Source organism: Colobus angolensis, unplaced genomic scaffold, assembly GCF_000951035.1.
Source record: "Colobus angolensis palliatus isolate OR3802 unplaced genomic scaffold, Cang.pa_1.0 Scaffold160, whole genome shotgun sequence".
In the NCBI taxonomy this organism is placed as follows: domain Eukaryota; kingdom Metazoa; phylum Chordata; class Mammalia; order Primates; family Cercopithecidae; genus Colobus; species Colobus angolensis.
This window is the reverse complement of record NW_012114711.1, coordinates 4,472,687-4,494,749: the sequence shown is the minus strand read 5'-3', so window position 1 is coordinate 4,494,749 and position 22,063 is coordinate 4,472,687. Positions and strand designations below refer to the sequence as shown.

The 22,063-nt window shown below is 37.1% G+C and overlaps 1 protein-coding gene across 3 annotated transcripts in view; it reads right to left on the bottom strand.

Annotated features, from left to right (window-relative positions):
- Window positions 1-22,063, bottom strand: part of CNTN6 (contactin 6) — a 306,520-nt gene that overhangs the window by 171,395 nt on the left and 113,062 nt on the right. For all 3 annotated transcript variants that reach the window (XM_011937225.1, XM_011937224.1, XM_011937226.1), the window contains one exon: window positions 2,308-2,434. In XM_011937225.1, the coding sequence (XP_011792615.1) occupies window positions 2,308-2,434 (127 nt within the window). The remainder of the gene's footprint in view (window positions 1-2,307; window positions 2,435-22,063) is intronic.

Sequence of the window (22,063 nt, the reverse complement as noted above, 5' to 3'; positions counted from 1 at the left end):
GGCTTTTTAGAAAATAAAATTTAAGTTAGAAAGGGTCATATTACAACTAAAATTTTACATTTTGTTGCTAATGCACATTATCTGATATACCTCTGTCCTTTGCTTTATTATCAATAAAATTGGGTCTGAATCTGACATTTAAGCATTAAAAACTTAATTCTTTCCTCACTCTCTTTCCACAGTTTCTTGCCTATGAGTAAGGGGAACAACAGACACTGGGGTCTGCTGGAGGATGGAGGATGGAGGATGGGAGGAGAGAGAGGATCAGGCAAAATAACCAATAAGCACCAGGGTTAGTGCCTGGATGATGAAATAATTTGTACAACAAACCCCCATGTCACAGGTTTATCTATAAAACAAACCTGCATATGTACCCCTGAACTTAAAAGTTAAAAAAAAAAGAAATGAGCCAAACCAGGTTATGGGGGCTGGAAATAAGTACCTAAGTTACTTGTCTTTAGCCTTTTAGCTTAGAAGTGTCTTAGAAATAAAAGCCATTTAACAACGTTGAAAAATGCCGTCTTCATTCTGTGTATTTTTTCACAGATAAAACTAATTAGCAAATTATCTTGAGAACCTATTTTATATCCTTCCACCTGTTAAAAACCAAAAGATATTTTATATAAAAATGTAATTTATTTATTTATGTGTCCATCTTATATTCAGCAAACTTTCAAAAAAAAGTATAGGAATTCTTATATTCTTTCTCTCCTAACCCTAGGATCAACCTAATTAGCTCTCAAACATAAAATTACTACTTTAAGTATTAGGTGATCTCAAAAAATGTATTAATCAAATTTTCATATATTTAACCGTATATTAAACTAATAAGACAGCTCATCATTTGAGAAAAACTAACAAATCAACGAAGTCTGAATTGAGTGTCCTGAACTTGTAAAGTGAAGGATCTTCTCCTAACAGATGAGTTTCATTGGTTTGGGTAAGATAAAGACAAGGAAGCTTTAGTATGTGGAATGAGAAGAGATAGTTCTTCAGTTCCTTTGTTGTAAAAAGAAGATGCTGAAGTTAGCTCAAAAAAATACAAGATAAGGTAGAACTGCCTTTAGCTTTGAAGTCATGTAGCTAATTAAGTGCATTTAAGTCATTTAATTAATTAATCGAGACAATTTTAGGATCTAAATAATTCTACACATCAATAGTGTATTTTTACTGCAAAATAAAATTAGGCTAAACCAGCCTATTTTGTCAAAATGAACTGAAATTGTCACTTTTTGTGTGTATCATTTCAACTTCACATCTAAAAAACAAGACTTAAAAAAATGCTTTTAAAACCCAAAGCTACAAAAGTTTAATATGTATTTTCTTTTCCTGTATTAACACAACATATGAAGTTTCTACCAACTATCTTTATTATTTACCTATGTATATTTATGTATGCATATATTTTTAAATTTGTAAATTCCACCCACAATATGAATCAAATTCTGCCTTTGCTGCAACTTTGTAAATAAGAACAAAAACTTACTGACCCTTTCTCCCTATAATTCCACAAATAATATGTGAGAAACAAATGTAGTTTTTTTTTTCCTTATTTGCCCAGAGTAAAAATTCCCTTTCTGCCTTAGAGGGTACATAGCTGTCTTCAACCTACTTTTCTAAAATCAGTATTTTTGGGCCACCAGTGAAGTCACATAATTTTATGTGATGAAATAAATCTAGATATCCATCTTGATTCATTCTTTATAGAACATTTTCATAATCATTATATATGTAGCAACTGAGGCTGCAGTTCCACATCGAGGTAGGGGTGGGAAATGCAAAATAAGCTTACATTTTAGTCGTTCAAATTGAGGAAACAAATCTTTCTTTCCTTTCCCTTCATTTTTTTTCTTTCTTTTTATCTTTCTTTTTTCCCTGGCTTCTTGTGTTACTTGCTTCCTGTCTTTCTCTCCTCTCTCTCCCTTTTCTCTCTTTCTCTCTCTCTCTCTGTCTCTCTCTCTCTCTCTCTCTCAATTCTGACCACAATATGGCAATGCATGGCACCAATCTCAAGAATTAATGTTCTAAGCAGACCTAATCAGTAAGACAGAGACATAATTATGGTTACCTGGAGCTGATGGGTAGGCGCTTAATTATTGCCTGCAAAGTGGCATGAGGTAACACCCTGGGGTACTGGAAATGCCTATATCTTTATCTGAGTGATTGTCACATGGCTGCATAACCATAGAGAAATTTCTTGAGCTGTACACTACAAATTAGGACATTTTATAAAACATTTTATTTTGTGTATGTTTTGGTTCAGTGACGAAGAATAAAATAGTGTCATGCCCAGAGGTAGGATTTTACCTATAATGAGGTGAAGGGTAACCATTAGCAGCGCATTTCAGGATGACCTCAGATTTTGATAAATCCAAAGGAAAAATGACATCATGTGGCTCCTGAGTAAAAATAGGACGGCTTAAAAGACCATCACCTGGGAAAAGAAAAGAAAAAATCACATAAAAAAAAAAAAAGGCCCTGTTTTAAATGCAAGTCTATATTAAATATAAATTCAATACACATATTTAAAATTATTTTATTTTAAAACAATCTCAAATTCACAGAAACTATTATAAAAATGGACAAAGAATTTTTTTCTCTTGTAAATCAGTCCCCTATTAACCAAATAAATTAGTTTATATTTCCAACAAACAAGGGACATGACACCCCCAAAACCAGCAATAACAAGAAATTAAGATTGATTCAACACTAAACATCTAATCTTCAGGTCCCATTCCCCATTTTTTCTAATAAAATACTTTTTTTGTTGTTTTGTTTTTATTGTAGAGATAGTGTCTCACGCTGTCACCCAAGCTAGAGTGCAGTAGTGTGATCGTAGCTCACTGCAGCCTCTAACTCCTGGACTCAAGTGATCCTCCCATCTCAGCCTCCCAAGTAGTTAGAACCACAGGTGCCTGCCACCATGCCTGGCTATGTGGAGTCACCTTGTGTTGTCCAAGCAGGTCTCAAACTCCTGACCTCAAGCCATTCTCCTACCTCAGCCTCCCAAAGTGCTGGGATTACAGGCTTAAGCCACTATGTCTGGCTCCCAATAAAATCTTTTAAACCAAAAGAATCCAGTTGATAATTTTTTTTTTTTTTTTTAGACAGGTTGTTATTCTGTTATACAGACTAAAGTTCAGTGGCACAATCACAGCAGCCTCAACCTCCTGGGCTCAGGTGAACCTTCCACCTAGGCTTCCTGGGTTAATTTTTGCCACCATGCCAGTTTAATTTTTGTTTTTTTGTAGAGATGGCATTTCACCATGTTGCCAGGCTGGTCTTAAAATTCTGGGCTCAAGCATTCCATTCACCTCGGCTACCCAGTGTGCTGGGATTATAGGCATCACCCACCATGCCTGGACTCTCTTAATTATGCCTCTTTAGTCTATTTCTCTGCCTCTTTAGTCTATTTCTATCTGAAACAATTCCCCAGTCTTTCCTTGATTTCCCTGACTTTAACACCTTAGATCACAAGGTGGTTATTTGGTAAAGTTTCACCTAATTTGGGCTTGTCTGAATAGTCAGGTATCAACGGCAAGTCACAGACTCTTCCCTGTAGGGGTAGGAGCTATATGCCAAGGGCACATATAATAAAAGGGTCTGTAAAGATGTTTAAAAATAATAATAAAAGCAGTAAAAATTGGCATTAAAATATCACTATAAAAAACACTTCTCCCAGCCAGCAAGTACACTGATCCCATTGTCTTGCCCTCTCTTCCTCTAGCCCCTCCTCCTTTACTGGATACACCAGTGGAGGTAATAAAACCCTTTCGTTATAATTCGATTCAGGATGCTGTGCTCTTTATGTTGCATTCTGTCAGGTAGAAGGTTAAGACTTCTATTTGTCCCATTGCTCTTGAAGTTAAATAATCTTTTGACTAAGGTGGTGCCTGTCAAACTTCTCCAGTATAAAAGTATTTTTTTTTTCTTTATAATTAGTGTTTTGTGGCTAGGGACTTTAGACAATGCAAATATGCCTCATTGAACATTTAAGTTTTTTATTCATATATTTCTATGAGGATGACCTGCTTTATCGGTGTGAATTCAAGCTTTCTTATTTTGGTCAATGAGTTATAATACATTTGCTATTTATTCAGTGCTTTCAAATGGCCTGCCCTTTGGCATGTACTTATCATTCTTTGAATTTTTCCTATCTGATACAAGAAAGAGTTCCAGGATTATCTTGTATTTCACGTGCTCTGCCAGCACAGTAGCCTTTGTTGTTTTTGTTGTTGTTAAAAACAAAAACAAAATGAAAAAAACCTGGTTTCCTTTGTTCGAGATTGGTATTTAGAAACCATCATGAGAATGCTCAATGTACTCATTTTTATTGAGCTGCTCTTGCCCTGAGCCTCTCAGCAGATTTGTGTGTGTGCATAGATTTTATATGTGTGTGTTGTGTTCATTTATGGTGATTTATAGTTTTCCTCTATTTATATTTGCAACTCCCATTTAGACTGTGAGAACTCTGGTGCCCATTATCTTTGACATATTTATGCATTTGCTCAATTCTCCTGTATGTGACTAGTCTCCTATTACTGTCAGCATCCTCTTCTGCCTGCTCAGGTCCTGATGTCCACTCCCAGTTTTACTCCCACACTTGCCCTGACACCACTTGCTGGGCGGTTCATCCCTCCTCACCTCATTCAGATTCTGATCCTGTTTAGGGTCTGCCTCCAGTGTGGATGCCCTCCTTCACCCCACTCAGGCTCTGACACTTGGTACACACATATTCCTGAATGGATAGCTTTCTCACATCATTCAGATTGCACGGGAGCTCTCTTTCCTCCAGAAACCACCCTCTTTCTCCTCGGCTCCAACACCGGACTCCAGGCTTCTGCCTTCAGCACCCTCCCCTAACAATGGAACCCTCTTCCCCTTCCTCAGGCTCTGATACCCTCTGCCAGGCCACCCCACCACAGGCATGGACCTTACTTGGTCTCACCTTACTTGGGCTCTGCCACTCACACCAAGTCACCACTGCCCTAACCCCTGTCCTGCATGGATGCCTCTCTCACCCCACTCAGGTTCCAGCATCTCAGACTGGGCTGCTGTGGCTCTGCTCTCCCACACACACATGGATGCCTACCTCACTCAGCTTCAATTCATGGCATTTGGACTAAATTGCTATGAAAGAAAGGGAAGGGGAAGAGGAGGAGGAAGAGCTTAGTACTCATGTGTAAGGTGAAATTCTGTGGTTTTTATTTTTTAATATCCTGAAAGAAACCAAAATATTTCTTCCGCAGATATTGAGGATTGTTGAGTTAAAGGTACTGAAAAGCCAGGAGAACACCCGGCCTCAGCCTCTGTTTGCTTGATGGCAGGACATCCATGTTTCCTTCCTGGAGACAGCACTTGCTATCAGCCCAGAGAAGGCACCAGCAGGCACCAGAGGAATCTGAGAACAGATTTTACTATCCTCTGACATTTTCCCACCTTTTAAAGAACTAAAACTGTTCTTTCCTTTGCTTTGTTACTATGTAGAATTCATGGCTTTTTGATAAAATATTATTGAAACATCACCCCAAGCCACTGCCTTGAGAGAAATACTTTTGAATTGAGGTCTCTTGGTATGATGGGTCCAGCATGTGTTAATACATTTCTGCTTTTCTTTTGTTAATTTGATTTTTGTTTGTAGGAGAGTGTCTCAACTAAAAACGTAAAAAGGGAAATAAAAGAAATTATGTTTTCTCACCTACAGTGCATTGTGCATCGAGCGTAAACCTGATTATGTCAGGACTTAATCTGAAGTGCAGTTTGTAATTCTCGTAATTGTACTTGAGTGATATGTGAGGCTGCTTCTCCTATATTAACCCGTAGTCATTTCCTTCTATATCAACCACAGCACTAAAGAACCTTAAAGTTGGAAGATCTTTTACAGACCATTCAGGTGAGACTTCTTGGTTGGAAAGACAATAGAGCTACTGGTTAAGAATGTGTGCTCTGGAATCAAATGGGCCTCAGGGGATTTAAGCAATCTTCTGTATCCTTGTTATTAAAATAGATGCAATGTCTGTATCAGATGGTTGTTTTGAGATTTAATAATATATTGTTTATAAAATATGTCACATTGTGCCTCGTAATGAGTAGGTATATAGTCATCAAGTTATGACAATCATCAGCATCACCATCATCATCCATCATCCTTAGTACAGAGAAAGAAATTGAAACCCGGGAAGTTGAATCATCTTTTCCAAATTTACCATCTGTCTTAAGAGAGAGCAAGAGATTAAACTTTAGTTTCCTGATTCCCTCTCTGTTGTTTTCACCATACACTCAGATCTGCTACCATACCATTAGTCCTCTAAAATATTTGCAATTGGGTAAAATAAGTTCTTTTATTAACTTCATCTTAAAATTGTAATTTCGGTACCTCCCATCACTGACATAGAAGTGTAGATAGATAGAGGTTCTAATGCTAGCCTAGTCAGTTACTGGCTCCCCAGTGCTGGACAAGTTACTTTACCACTCTTGTTCTCCGATTTCTCAGCTGTTAAAGGAGGATGCTATGTCGTATATCTTAGTGCTCCTGTAAATGATGATTGAGCAAGTGGATTGAAGATGCTTTACCGACTTTTCTTACATCAATGCCTAATGAAATGTGCGAGACATTGTGAGTACAAATAACAAACAAACAGAAATTAACAATGCCTGAAAAGGAAAGGAATGTATCCTGACAAAATTACTTAAAGAAAAAAACCAAAAACAACTGTGGTATAGAAACAGTCTGGTCAGGCTCAGAGAAGGGAAGGAGTTCTTGATTTCCTAATGTCCTCAAACCCTATAGAAATTACTGGTGAAATAACAGCATTCTGAGAATTCTCATTATAACTTCTGAATCTGGAGGTAAGCTGATTCGTAGGTACATAGATGGAAGGGTCTTATCTTTTTCTTTTACCTCTTCCTGGCTGAAGAGCAATGAAAAGGACTTCTGGGCAACAATAACAACAACAACAAAAGGTAAAGTGGGGGAAATATGGATAGTAAAGTTGACTCTAACCAATTAATAATGTCATGCCCATGCACTCAGGGATGAAGCCTCTGAAGCCCATTAGAAAAGTACTGCATCTTCCAGTGAAGTATACTCATGTCTCTTCCAACAATAATCTTGCTACAATTCATTAAAAAATAAATCTTAGGATAGAGAGAAGCACCCAGGTATCCCAAAGAGGCTGAACTTTTCTTGGCTCCATCATTCTCTCAGGCTACAAAACATGGGTACTCACGATACATTCCGTCTCCAAGCTGGAGCTAAGAAGGAGAAAAAAAATGTTCCCAGATATAATAAAAAGAAAGTTCAAAAATATATATTTCCCCATTAACTAAAAAGTGAATTTTCTGTACACAATATCTCAAGCATGAACAATATGAAAAGAAATGGAATAGTAACTATGCAAATATATTGCAGCAATAAAAGAGTAAAACATGGCATGACTGAGACAGGCAAAATACTCAGTCTAGAAGAAAACATAACTCAAGAAAACCTAGGGAATTTCTCAAAACAGCTTTATGCTATAGAATAAGAACATGAGTTTTTAAAAATAGTATAACAATGTCAATATGAAAAAAATACACAGACAATAGAACCAGATAAATTTGGAGACCGTGAACCTGAGGATGCAAATTGTAACCCAGGCAGCATCAATAAATAACACATAAATCAATTGGAGATAGGCAAGCAACAAAACAAACACCCACTGAAAGTCACATTACTGCTATAATGTTTTGAGATGATTGCAATTATCTTGCATAATTTGAAAAAAGCACAGATAATAAAACAATGAGGAGAAGGTAATGGATAAGAAACATAGATGAAGATGATTCAACATAAAGATCCTTGATGTCACTGAGTTACAGAATCAAACACATGTCTCAGTAAATACCATTAAGAAAAGTTACTATAAATGGAAAGAACATGTTCCAGAAATATTTGAAAGAGTGAGTACTCAACATGAAAGCATTTACTGATTAAGTGCCTAATACTTGAAGAACATCAGGAGGAAGCTTCTTTAAGAAGACTGGGCAGAAATAGCAAGCTAAGTAAAAGAGTGAAAGGATGGGCACAGTGGCTCATGCTTATAATCCCTGCACTTTGAGAGATCAAGACAGAAGGATTACTTGAGGCCAGGAGTTTGAGAGCGAGGCTGGATACCATAGGGAGACCCTGTCTCTACCAAAAACAAAAAGAAAAGAAAAACTAGCAGTGGTGGGTGCCTGTAGTCCCAGCTACGCAGTGGGAGAATCTCTTGAGCTCAGGGATTTGAGGCTGCAGTGAACTATGATCACACTGCTGTACTATGACCTGGGTGACAGAGCAAGACCCCATCACACACACATAAGCACACAGAGTGAAAGAGAAAACTCAGAATAAGCTGGGATTTGAAACAGTACCATTTTATACCAGAAAACAAGGAATAAAAGTCTACACATATTCTGGATGAAAGGGTGACATGGGTATTATCACCAATATATCTTTCAAATGTAATGGCATCTGAGCCGGGCGCGGTGGCTCACGCAGGTAATCCCAGCACTTTGGGAGGCGGAGGCGGGTGGATCACCTGAGGTTAGGAGATTGAGACCAGCCCGGCCAACAGTGAAACCCCATCTCTACTAAAAATACAAAAAAAATCTGGGCGTGGTGGTGGGCGCCTGTAATCCCAGCTACTAGGGAGGCTAAGGCAGGAGAATTGCTTGAACCTAGGAGGCAGAGGTTGCCGTGAGCTGAGATCGCGCTATTGCACTCCAGCCTGGGCAACAAGAGCGAAACTCCATCTCAAACAAACAAACAAACAAACAAAAAGGCATCCAACAAATACATTTGAACATAAAAAAAACCTAATGTAAAAAAGCTAATATGAAAAATAACAGATGATTTATTTTTATTTTTATTTTTTCTGAGATGGAGTCGCGCTCTGTCGCCCAGGCTGGAGTGCAGTGGCGCGGTCTCCGCTCACTGCAAGCTCCGCCTCCCGGGTTCACGCCATTCTCCTGCCTCAGCATCGGAGTAGCTGGGATTACAGGCGCCCGCCAACACACCCGGCTAATTTTTTGCATTTTTAGTAGAGACGGGGTTTCACCGTGTTAACCAGGATGGTCTCCATCTCCTGACCTCGTGATCCGCCCGCCTCAGCCTCCCAAAGTGCTGGGATTACAGGCGTGAGCCACCGCACCCGGCCCAGGTGATTATTCTTAATAAAGCTCACGTAACAATGAAATCCATTCAATTAAATATGAATCAATATACAGATCTTGAGAACGAAGGAGGAATAATGGGACACACACAGAATACATTCAAACACAAACTTATACTTAAGAACTCTGCTAGTTTTAGTTATAGAACAGAATATAAATGCTACAAGCTTGATAAGATAACAAAACAGAAAAATGAGAAGTGAATGAAGGAATATAATTAGAAATGTATGAGCACTAGTATCATCTTTCATAGCAAAAAGTCTATAGATACATACATGTACACATATATACATATAATATTATTGTATTTACAAACAAAGACACTCTGACCTCTTTGTATAATCTATTGTATCTTTTAACCTTAGAGAAATCATCTAAAAATTTATTTTTGTCTCACATCATTTATTAGAAGTTCTAATTATTCATCAGTTTTACTTTGTTTTATTCTATTTTCTTTTACTAAAAAAAAATTTAATCTTGATTTTAAAGTAATGTCTATGGTAAGATCTCATTTTTATAAAGTATTTGTATTCTTCTCTGCTATTATCTCTACATGAATACAGTGTATCTTCTCTGTATTTATATATAGAGAAAGAAGGCTATAATTTTACCAAATATTAATAATTTTTATTTTTAGAGAAAGTTTTATTGGAGATAGATTTTTTATTTTCTTTGCATAATTTTTCATAGTTTGAATGATTAAAATGAAAATGCATTATATTAAAGAAATATCAGATTTTTTTTTAAATACAGAAAAGAGATGGGAAATAAATATGCTGAGATGGTAACTTGATTTTTGATGGTGGGAGTTTGAATGACTTTTTTGCAGATCTCCATAAAAGTTCTTTAAAATCTCCAACCCCTTATCTCCTGCACAAAAAAGAAAACCTGGTTGAAATAATGCATATTAAGCAACATACATTATGCCAGGCACAAAACAAGCACACAACAAGTGCTAATTCATTTGCTTTCCTTTACTTTCACTCAGAGAAAAGTCTGGTTTAAACTTCATGTAGTCCAAACTGGGGGTATAACTTTGCTTAATAATATCTTATATTTGTGAGAATGATTAGTGGTTTTCAAAAAATATATACACGCAGCAGTTTCCAAATTAAATCCCTGTGATGCCTTTTGTGAGACGCACATTTCTGTTCCTATTTGATAGATGAGAAACTTAACCCTAAAGACATTTTTCTAACAAACTTTAGGTCATTTTGAAAGGCACAGAAGTTTGGTCTTGTTGAATTATCATCAGTCAGTTGATATCATTCTGTATTTTCATTTATATTTGTTATGAACTTTTTAGGAGCTTGAATTTATACCACTTGATAAGTAAAAAGTCTAGTTTCAACTAATTGTTTAATATATTTTGGTAAATTGTTAGATTTTCCTCATACCTTAATGAAAGATGATAAAATAACAGCATGTCTTTATTGTTTTGCCTATACTATCAGAAAGCAAGAACAACGTTGGTTTTCTGTACAGGAACAGCTGAAAACATGTGACAATATGATATCAAAAACAAGAAATCAAAATGCATTTTCAAATACTTCTGCTTTAAGAATATATTAGGGAATAAGTATGGTGTTGGTATTTTTGAGCCACTGTAACAATTAGTGAGTAACTGTATTGAAAACACATACTACTATACAATCACCAATGATTATAATGGTACTCTCTACAAAATGTTTTATTAGAGAGGCTGGGCATGGTGGCTCACACCTGTAATCCCTGCACTTTGGGAGGCCAAGACAGGCAGATTGCTTGAGTCCAGGAATTCAAGACCTTATCTCAAAAGAAAAAAAATGTTTTATTTGGCAGTAAGACAAGAACGTTGGAATAAGTGGACACTGAAAAATAAGTGTTTCTAAGTGATAATTAAATAAAAATCGTACAATATTGTTGAAAATGCATATAGGGTTCTGCCCTACCTTTCTTCTATGGAATTAAAAAGTTAATTGCATTATCTGACTACAATATTAGATCTAACCTACCAGTATCTAACGTTCATTATCATTCCCTAAATACTGAGAACTTTTTATTCTAATGTAGTCACATTCTGGCATTTCTGAATGGCCCATGAACCATTTCATGGAGAAGTAGCTCTTAAACTATGGAGATCCTTAAAGGCATGTTCAATCTGCTTTAGGTCATTCCTTGGGCCATGGCTGACTAGACGAGAAGTGAAAATGTTCTTCTTGGGCTCTTGTGTTTTTCTCTCCCAAGAATTTAGATACAATATTAAGAGATGCTAGTCTCTGCTGGTTGCTTGAGCAGAGATGAGAATGTTCATAACTCTTATAATATCCATCATCCATAAAACTCACGAAGAGGTAGAGAATACCAGTCTACAGAAAGGCAGATAAGTAGATGGTAGAGAGAGAGGGTGGGGGAACAGAATGATGGAGAGAATGAGTAATTTAGAGGAGAGAGACTTTATTCCCTGAATTTTTAGATCTTTGGTTTCAGCTAGTGAGATCTGCCTCTAGGTTACATGAACCACTAACTGTATGGTTTCTGTTTCTTACAACTAAAACAGCTTGGAGAAAGACAGCTTTAAATAAACCATAGAAAGGGACCAGTGTTTTGCTGCTTTTCCTCTCCACAACTACAAAAGTACAGACAACCAGGGCTTTTAGGGAAAATCATAAGGGGAAACTCACATACATTAGAAAGCCTGTATCTAAAAGAACACAGAACTAAAAGTCATGTTATTTTTGGTTCTACCTGAATCACATTGTATGAGCATGGGCAAATTTCAGGTTTCACTCAGGGATAAGACGAGAGAGCTCCAAGATCATATCCAGATATAAAGTACCTAAGATCTTTCTGTGTTAAAATTTTATCCCTCCCAATATATTTCCCCAACCCGGCTCCAGGAACCTCCAGAGTATCTTCTACTGCAGAAGTCTAATTTGCACAAATGTTGCAATGCTTTTGAGGATTTTCCATTTGTATGAGTTGGGGCTATGAGCTGGGACATTGCATATTGGTTAGGCAGCTGATGAAAGGAAGAACCTGGAAGTCAGTGGGTCAGCAGTGGGTCGTATTTACACTGAATGGTGGGAAAAGTCCCCCAGGGCACGCGAGGGTCACTGAAAAAGTATTCTTATGCCCAAAAGGAAAGTGCCATTAAAAAGCAAAGAAAAAACATCATTCCAGATCAAGAAAGATACTAGGGAAGTAAGAAAATGTTTTATATTTTAATAACTTTAATGGCAATTGTGCTCTGCCTTTTGAACGAGGGACCTCACATGTTCATTTTGTATTGGGGTCTGCAAGTAATGTAGTTGAACCTGACTAAAACTTAAAGACATTAAATAATTAGCTCAAAATCACATCCTTATTAATAGTCCAGAGCTGGCATTCAAATCCAGGTTTGACTCCAAGTCCAGAGTGACACGAATTATACAACCACTTGAGTTCCTCATACTTTCAGTACTATAAAACTCTACCCTCCCTGATTTATTTTTTTTTTTATTTTTATTTTTTTTTTTTTTGAGACGGAGTCTCCCTCTGTCGCCCGGGCTGGAGTGCAGTGGCCGGATCTCAGCTCACTGCAAGCTCCGCCTCCCGGGTTTATGCCGTTCTCCTGCCTCAGCCTCCGGAGCAGCTGGGACTACAGGCGCCCGCCACCTCGCCCGGCTAGTTTTTTTGTATTTTTTAGTAGAGACGGGGTTTCACAGTGTTAGCCAGGATGGTCTCGATCTCCTGACCTCGTGATCCGCCCGTCTCGGCCTCCCAAAGTGCTGGGATTACAGGCTTGAGCCACCGCGCCCGGCCTTTGATTTATTTTTCTTCTATTACCAAGCTTCTACTTTAGTTTTTGAAGCTCATACTCTTTAACCTGTAGAGCTTAACCTAGACTAAACTCAGTTAATATCTTTCTTGGAATGCAGGTTCTATAAAGAGTTAAGCCTTTTTTCCTTTCCTTTCCTTTCCTTTCCTTCCTCCTCCCCTTACCACATGTATCCATCTTTTGTCAATTTTCTTTACACTTCCAGTCAAGTCACAAAATTTTAAAATAGAAAAAATACTTAGAGAAATGTTTGCCTAATTTACAGAAACAACAACAACAACAACAACAACAAACATAAAAAGTAATTCTAGAGGGGTCAAGTGTCCTATTTAAGAACTAGAGGCAGACCGGAGTTTTAAATCAGAAGACCAAGCTCTGAACTGAGATCCCACTCCCTGTTGATGTTTAGCTTTTGAAGGGTTTTATACAGTGAAGATATGTCAGACTTATTTTATAGGAGAAAGAAAAAAGGAAAAAAAGTAAACTTTGTCAGCTATGTTCAAAAATAAAGATGATAAAGCTAGAGTTTTAAAAATAGTTATGAAATTATTATACTAGTGTAAGTAGAAATATACATCTCACTAAGGTGGTGGGAGCAAGAACTGAAAGCAACGGGTAAAAGGTGATTTGCCAATTAACTGAATGTGGGAGCATGATTAAAGGAAAAGGAAACAGTAAGGATTGCTCAGAGATTTGTTGTTTTTCTTTTTCTTGTTCTTTTTTTTGAGACGGAGTCTCGCTCTGTCACCCAGGCTGGAGTGCAGTGCCCGGATCTCAGCTCACTGCTAGCTCCGCTGCCCAGGTTTACGCCATTCTCCTGCCTCAGCCTCCCAAGTAGCTGGGACTACAGGCGCCCGCCACTTCGCCCGGCTAGTTTTTTTGTATTTTTTAGTAGAGACGGGGTTTCACAGTGTTAGCCAGGATGGTCTCGATCTCCTGACCTCGTGATCCGCCCGTCTCGGCCTCCCAAAGTGCTGGATTACAGGCTTGAGCCACCGCGCCCGGCCATGTTGTTTATCAACATAGAGGAATAAAGAAAAGAGGAATGTTTGTCCTAGAAAAAAATACTAATGCAGATATAAAGATATTTATGGGCACTGGAGCTTACAGGCTTAGCTGTCCAACTAACAACTAGAGACACTGATGTTGCTCAGTATTAAGGAGTGGGATGGGAGACTGATTTTTGAATTGTTGCTTTTTAAATGGTAATAAAAAGAAATTTTTATTGTAATAATCATTTGATAATACTTTCAACAAATGTATCTGGAATTGTTTCGAAAGTATATGTTCAAAATAGCTTGAACATCAAGCATCAGTTAGATTCAAGCCATACTTGAAATCAGCACTCATTTCACAAGATGCAAAGCTGAACTGTGTCTATGGACTGGACACTCAGTGGCCTCTTACTCTGTAACACTGAAGATGTGAAGAAGAGGAGCTGCACAGTCAGTCACCTGATAGTGGCCATGCTCGTTATTTCTTACATGCAGTAGACATTTGTGAAGACGATTCTTAATGTGAAGGCAGTTTTTAACATAATGGAGTCATTCTGGTTGTTTTTATGTTACTCTAGCAGAATGAACTAATGGTATATGCATGGTGTAAAGTTGAAGATCTGCAGTATTTCAGTCCAGTCAGACATCTATGGTGACCTTATGATTTGAGGTTAAGCATTAAACCTGCTTGAAGTGTATATGCCATATTGGAAGTGGCATGCAGATCATAAAGTAAATTATAAGAAGAAGAGTTCATTAGCATATATTTCACATTCTGTTGATCTCTTTAGGTTAAAGCCAGACTAAAATAAAATTCTACATCATTGCTTATCTAGATATTGCCAGCACACAGTGATAAATCCAACATAAGTAAACTCAACCAACTTTTATTAGCTCTAACTCTGTGTTGAACCTTCTTTATGCACTGACAATGCAAAAATAAATAAGTGGATTGCATTCAAGAAGCTGACACTCAAATAAGAGTAATTTGGGAGCATAGTAAGTACCAGGAATAAAGTTAAACTTGTACATGAATTATCTTGTTTGGTCCTTTCGAGAACTCTGTGAGGCAGATTTTAATATTTCCATTTCAAAGATGAAGAACATGAGGTTTAGAGAATGGAAATAACTTGCTTTATATCAAATGGCTAAAGAGCGGTGAGGCTTAATTTTGAATGTAGGCAAACTGACTCCAGAACTCATACTGTAAATCACTATGATATATACTCCAGAAAAGGAAGCCAATAAGAAAACAATTAACAAACTACAATATTACAGGATAAGTGTTACACCAAAAGTATAAAAATAATTTTAAAGGAGCCCAGAGGAGGAAGCAATCAATTCTACCTAGAGGTTTTGGAAAAATGCCAAAAAAGGCAACATTTGAGCTATGTGTAAAAGAATGAAAATAACAATGCCATTGAAACAGAAATTATAGTAAAGAAGTTCTAAGAAGAAGAATAGCTTGAATAAAGGTATGAAAATACCTGTCATTCGAAAGAATATAACCAGTCTGGAAGGTGGGAGAGTCATGAAATAGAAAGACGGAATGGTAGATTTAGAACAGTTTTGAAGGACCTTAAATGACACGACAGAGGTTTGAATTTGATCTGTAAACAGTTAGAAAACATAGAAGTGTTTTCAGTTTTAAGCAAGATTATGATATGTTTAGATCTATGACTCACAGGAGGTAGGGTGGGGAAAGAGAAACCACAGATCAAGGAGATTATTTACCAAACGTTTGAAAACACTGAGATAATTGGGCATTGTCGGTAGGAATAAAGAGAACAAGAATGATGTGAGAACTATTTTGAAGGATGTAGGCACAATACCAACAAAATATTATAAATGATTTGATGTGAGGAAAGAGGCAAAGACAGCATTAAAGGTTACTCTGAGTTAGCTATTGGGGTTGAATGCAAGAATGCATGTATATTGAAGTCCTTAGCTGTTAAAGGAAGAAAGAGAAGAGAAAGATGAGGAGCAGTGAGAATGAAAAAAGATGAGAAAAGAGATATAAAGTTAATTTATTTTTTTATTCATTTACTGAACAATCATTTATTTGTGGGATTACTATGTGCAAGAACCATCTTAGAGCTTGAAAATACAGCAATGAACAAAACAGATAACTTTGAGTCTGTGACAGAGCTTGTATTCTAATTGAGGGAGGCATAAGATAAATGAACAAATAAACAGATGGCATAAGAGATTGTTGTGAGTGCTATGGAGAAAGATAAAGGGTAAGGGAGCTAGAAATGCTGAAGTGAGGTGTTAGTTTATAAAAGGCAGTGAAGGAAGGCATCACTGGTCTGGTGACATCTGAACAGAGATCTAAGGAAAAGTGGATAATAAAACATGCACTGAAAAAAATTCTAGGCAGAGGAACAGCAAGTGTCAAACCCCTGAGGCTGAAAGCATGGATATCATTTAAGCAAAAATAATGGTGACTGGGACCAAAGTATTTGTGGTATAGATGTATAATAATTGGATTCTAGATTTCTTTTTGTATATTCAAGCAATGAGATTTGTAATATGTTGGAGAAAAATTTGGAAATCATGAATGAGTATAAGGTATTCAACCTAAGGAGATGGAGGGATAGGTTTTCCATTTTCTGGGAAGAGAAAACACTCATGTAGAACAGTTTCCTTGTGCTGGGGGTTGGGAGGAGGATCGAGAGTTTGGTTTTATAAATGTTGAATTTGAGGTTTCTGTTAGACTTTCTACTAAAATATCTAAGGTGGCATCCAATAGATGAATCTGGAGTTCTGGAAATTATTATCAACTGAAGGTATATGCATTTGAAGGTCATCGGATTGAGTGTATACAAAGCAAAACAAAGTAACAAAAGACCCCAAACTCATCCTGAAGACACAGAATAACTAAAGATCACACTGGTGAGGAGGAACCAGTAAAGAGACTGAGGAACAATAGCCAGTGTTGTAGGAGTGTCCTATGAGAGTGATGGACTAGAATCTAAAATTAAAGAAGCTGAATGGTCAGCTTTGACAAATAGGGAAGATAGGCAAATAAGATGAGGGAAAAACATACCACTGCATTTAGCAATGTGAAAGAGGTTACTAAGGACCTAGCAAGAGTTGCTGAGTGGAGTGTACATCCTGAATGGAGTTAGGATATGGAGTGTGTGAAGAGAGGAATTGAAGACAATGAATTTGAAAAAAAAAATTTCTATGGAGTTTCTCATAAAAGGGTCTAGAGAAATAGGGTTATACTACAGGGAGACATGGGGTCAATGGTGCATTTGCTTGAGATGGGATACTACATTATATTGACATCATTCTGGGCATGACTCAGTTGCATGAGAACATGATGATACAGGAGAGAGAGAGGACAATATCTTGAGCGACACCTTGGAGGCGATGGGCAGGCATTGAGTTCACAGTGTAGAGGTTGGCCTTAGAAAGAAAGCTTCCATCCACAGTAACAGGAAGGAAGGCAGAGTAAGTGGAGACAGATGGTAAATACACTGATGCCTGTGGGGTGGAAAGCAAGTTAAAATTATCTTCTGATTTTTTTCTTATTTCCTTGGGAAGTAGGAAGATCATCAGCTGAGACAGATGATAGGAGAGGAAGTATGGGAGATTTAAGAGGGATGTATGTGTGAAATGATCTTCAGGAGAATGAGAAAGTATTTGGACTAGAGATATGCGATAGGGCACATCAGGAAAACTTGTGAAAATTTCAATATGGACATGGAAAGATTGCAGAGTACCCTGCCTAGTTCACTTTTTATAAGATTAACCCTACCTTTCAATGACTCTTAACAACTTTACAACAATGTAAAGACAAGAAAACTATTAAGAATGCAAATAATTTTGGGTTATTGAAATACAAATAAACTGTGTCCAGTGAAATGCAGGTGATTATTTTTCCCTAATTGATAAGCCAAACTATTTGCTTGTTTGTTTTTGTAACAGTTTTCTTAAAATATAATTCACATACCATCCACTTTACCCATGGTAAGCCTGTTCTGAATCTATTTATGTATTTATTTTAGCATTCCTTATCACCTACACATGTGTGGTACTTTGGATTCTTCTTTGAACAAGTTGCAACATTTTACTGATCCCTTCATTAAACAGTGAGTTAAACAAAATCTTTCATGTGTTCATTTACATTTGTTTGAGATTGATGACTTTGCCACTTTAAAAACAATCATACAACATGTTAAATTTGGATTTTGTGGGGGACTTGTAGATGTAGATAGGTAGCTATAAGCACGAGTCTGGTTGGGGAAAGAGACCAAATTTGATGGTATTGCTTTATAAAAGGCAGTAACAGCATGGAATTGAATAAAAAGAAAGCTAAGGATGAAAACCAAAGACCATCAACATCTAGGGAATTGACAAAAGAGAGAAAACAGTCAAATGTTCTGAGGAAGATCTGCATGAAAAGTTGAGACTGTTTTGCCAGAACACCATTGTACTATTTTTCTATTGTTGCCATAACAAATTACCTCAAACTCAATGGTGTAAGACAACACAATTTTACTATCTTATAGTTTTGTAGGTTTGAATTCCAAAATGGTTCTCACTGAACTCAAATCAAGGTGTCATCAGGGCTGAATTTCCTAGAGGCTCTGGAGTGAAATCCGTTTCCTTGCCTTTTATAGCTTCTAGAGGTTGCCCACATTCATCGGCTTGTGGACACCTTTCTCTATGTTTAAAATCAGGAACAGAATGTTGAGTCCTTCTCACATTAAATTACTCAACTATTCCTCCATAGTCATATTTTCCTTTGGTCCTTTTTCTCCCTCCCTCTTCTACTTCAAAGGCCTCCCCAGCTAATTCAAAATAATCTCTTTATATTAGCAACCTTAATTCCATCTTTAACCTCAGTTTCCCTTTGTCTTGTAATCTCACATTTTCCAGGGATTAGAATATTGACATCTTGGGGGCCAGTATTCTGCCTACCCCATCCATCATATGGGAGGCCAAAACAGGAGAGTTTTTAACAAGGAGGATATAGTTAAGAGTTATATTGGTTACATATGTTAAGAGTTATATATGTTAGAGAGTGACAGTGAAAAACAAGAGCAACAGCAATAAGGCACTAATGTTGATCATGAGAAAGTCTCTTGTTTCTTCTTTGGGAGAAATTTCACTCTCAAATCAAGGTGAACTGAGACATAAAGGCCACGCTTGAGATAAACTGAGGACTGAAATAAAACTACAGAATGGTATACAGGTTACTCTATAAAGAAGTCAGACAGCAAAGAGAAGTGAGAGATGAGCAGAAACAACAGCAGGACCTAGAGAAATTATTTGTATGTATGTATTTCAGTTTTGATTATTTATCTTTTTAAGATGAAAGAGAGAAGCCTATTTGTACATTGACACTGAAGGACCAACTAAGCAGGAAACTCAGGTTCTTTCTTTTGAATTTCTGGGTATTTGACCCTATTACTTTCCGAATCTTAGAACACTTCAGCATTAACCTTTGAAAAATAACAGCATACTGTCAAGTACACAAAACAACTAAAAGCGCTTTTAAAAAATGTCCCAGAGTAAAGATGCTAGAAACCCTGTAAAACCTATTATTATCATTGAGATATTACAGTGTGGTCCATTGGTTCCTCTGAGATAAGATTGTGTCTCTCTGAATTGTCATTGGCTCTGTATATATATACTAATAACAGAAACATTTGGAAAAAGTAAATACAGTTATGAGTGGCTTAACAATGGAAATGCATTCTGAGAAATGTGTCATTAGGCAATTTTGTCATTGTGGGAACATCACAGAGTGCACTTACCCAAACCTAGCCAGTACAGCCTGCTACACACCTAGGCTGTATGGTACACAGCCTATTGCTTCTAGGCTACGAACCTGCACAGCCAGCGTGTTACTGTACTGAGTACTGTAGACAACTGCAACACAGTGGGAAGTATTTGTGTATCTAAACATATCTATACATAGAAAAGGTATTATAATACTAAGGAACCACCATCTTATGGGGAGAGTCAGTCATTGACCAAAACGTCATTATGGAGTGCATCACTGCAAATAACTGACGAGAATACTCTAAAAAAAATCTGGAATGGCAAACATACATATGCACCCCTAGCATGCATTATTTGATGATAACAGACATAATTTTGCCACGATGGTTTCACCGCTAAGCATGCCAATCCATCAACCCTGCTTCATGTTTATTGTCAACATAAATATCTTAATGAAATCAATGCATTTGGGTTAAATGTCTCCCAAGTGGCCTCCTTTGGAAAGCTAAGATCATACCTTATTCTCATGTATATTATCAATGGCTTTCTGCCTTCTTAAGTTGAATTCTATCCGTCATTCCTGTCACGTACTTCTCCTGCCCCATGTGCCATGCAAAAATGCCACCAAATTTGTCAGAAAAGATTTGCCCTTTGTGAAACTAGCCTGATTAAGTTTTATCAGCTCATATCTCTCTGGATGTTTGGTAACCTCATTTCTTATTACTGTCTCAGAGATCTTGCCTACAGCCAAGGGCAAATCTGCTCATTTATAATTTCCTGGTTCTTCACGAGCTCTTTTCTCGCAGATGGGGGCAGGTATTTTTGTTTTTGTTTAGCCTCTGTCTGTAACTGTGGGACAGTTTTGCTACTGTTGTTCTCATTTTTCTTTAAAACTAACATATTTATAAATAAATTGATATTTTTTGAGTGGAACTCAATGAAAGCATCTCATAAATTAAAATTATGGGCTGATAAAACCTCTTACATATTTCCTGTACTTGGTAAAGTTATCTTTCCTATCAAGAAATGCTCCTTATCATGCTGAGAGTGGATGATCAGTTATTCTCCCTATTACTCTCTTGCTACATCAGTTTAAACTTCATAAACACCATAATTATACTAGACTGAATTCAAATATGAAATAAGAAAATGAAATAGCATCCCGTTCTTCAATATGCTATATTATCTTCCTCTTGATATAAAGATAAAATGACAGGGAGAGTTTACGGAGATGACAAACATGAGGAAGTTCATTTTTTTTTTTTTCAGACTCACACTCAACATTTTTGTTTTCTTTTATGAATAGGAAAACTGGTTCATTCCCTGTGTGAGAAAAGCCCTTGACATTTACTGTTTATTCCTTCAAGGTTCAGCTGGTTCTGATTTTGGGTCCCTGTCTTTCTTACTTCAATGTTTGAACACAAATAGTTTCCCTGAGTTGTTACATTGACTTTGTAAAAATTTTATTTTATTTTTTAATTTTTCGTGAGACAGAGTCTCGCTGTCGCCGAGACTGGAGTGCAGTGGCGAGATCTCGGCTCACTGCAAGCTCTGCCTCCCAGGTTCACGCCATTCTCCTGCCTCAGTCTGCTGAGCAGCTGGGACTACAGGCACCCGCCACCACGCCCAGCTGATTTCTTGTATTTTTTAGTAAAAACGGAGTTTTACCGTGTTAGCCAGGATGGTCTCGATCTCCTGACCTCATGATCTGCCCGCCTCGGCCTCCCAAAGTGCTGGGATTACAGGCGTGAACCACTGTGCCCAGCCCAAACATTTTACAGCTGAGTATCCATCAGGCTTTTCCTTCTCCTCATTCCTAATCATGCACTCTTTCTTTGTGTTCTTTTATCAACATGTTTCTATGTTTTTCACCATAGGGGAACAGTTAGACAAGAGAAATATGTGACACTTCCCAGTACCATGAACTGGCAAGAAAATGCAGGAAAAAGTTTTATTTACTCAACTAGCATTTTTTAAAGATTAAGATTGTTGTTTTATGCCATTATAAATGTAATGGATGTTTATTATGGAATATTTGCAAGACTTGGAAAAATGGAGAAAAAATATCCAATTTTTACGTTGCAAAATAATTACTGTTAGGATATTTGCACCCATAATTCCAGGATTTTTTGTCTATACTATCCCATCAATTTTTAATCCCTGCTGTTATTCGGTTAACAGTATAACACAGAGATTTCTCTGCTATTAATTGGTCCTTGTGAATTTTTATTTTTAATGGAATAATATGTTTCAGAAGGTTCCTAACAATCCATCACATGACTGATAAGTCTAAATGAAATGAAAATGTTTGTGTGGCTCCATGTTTCTGTTTTCC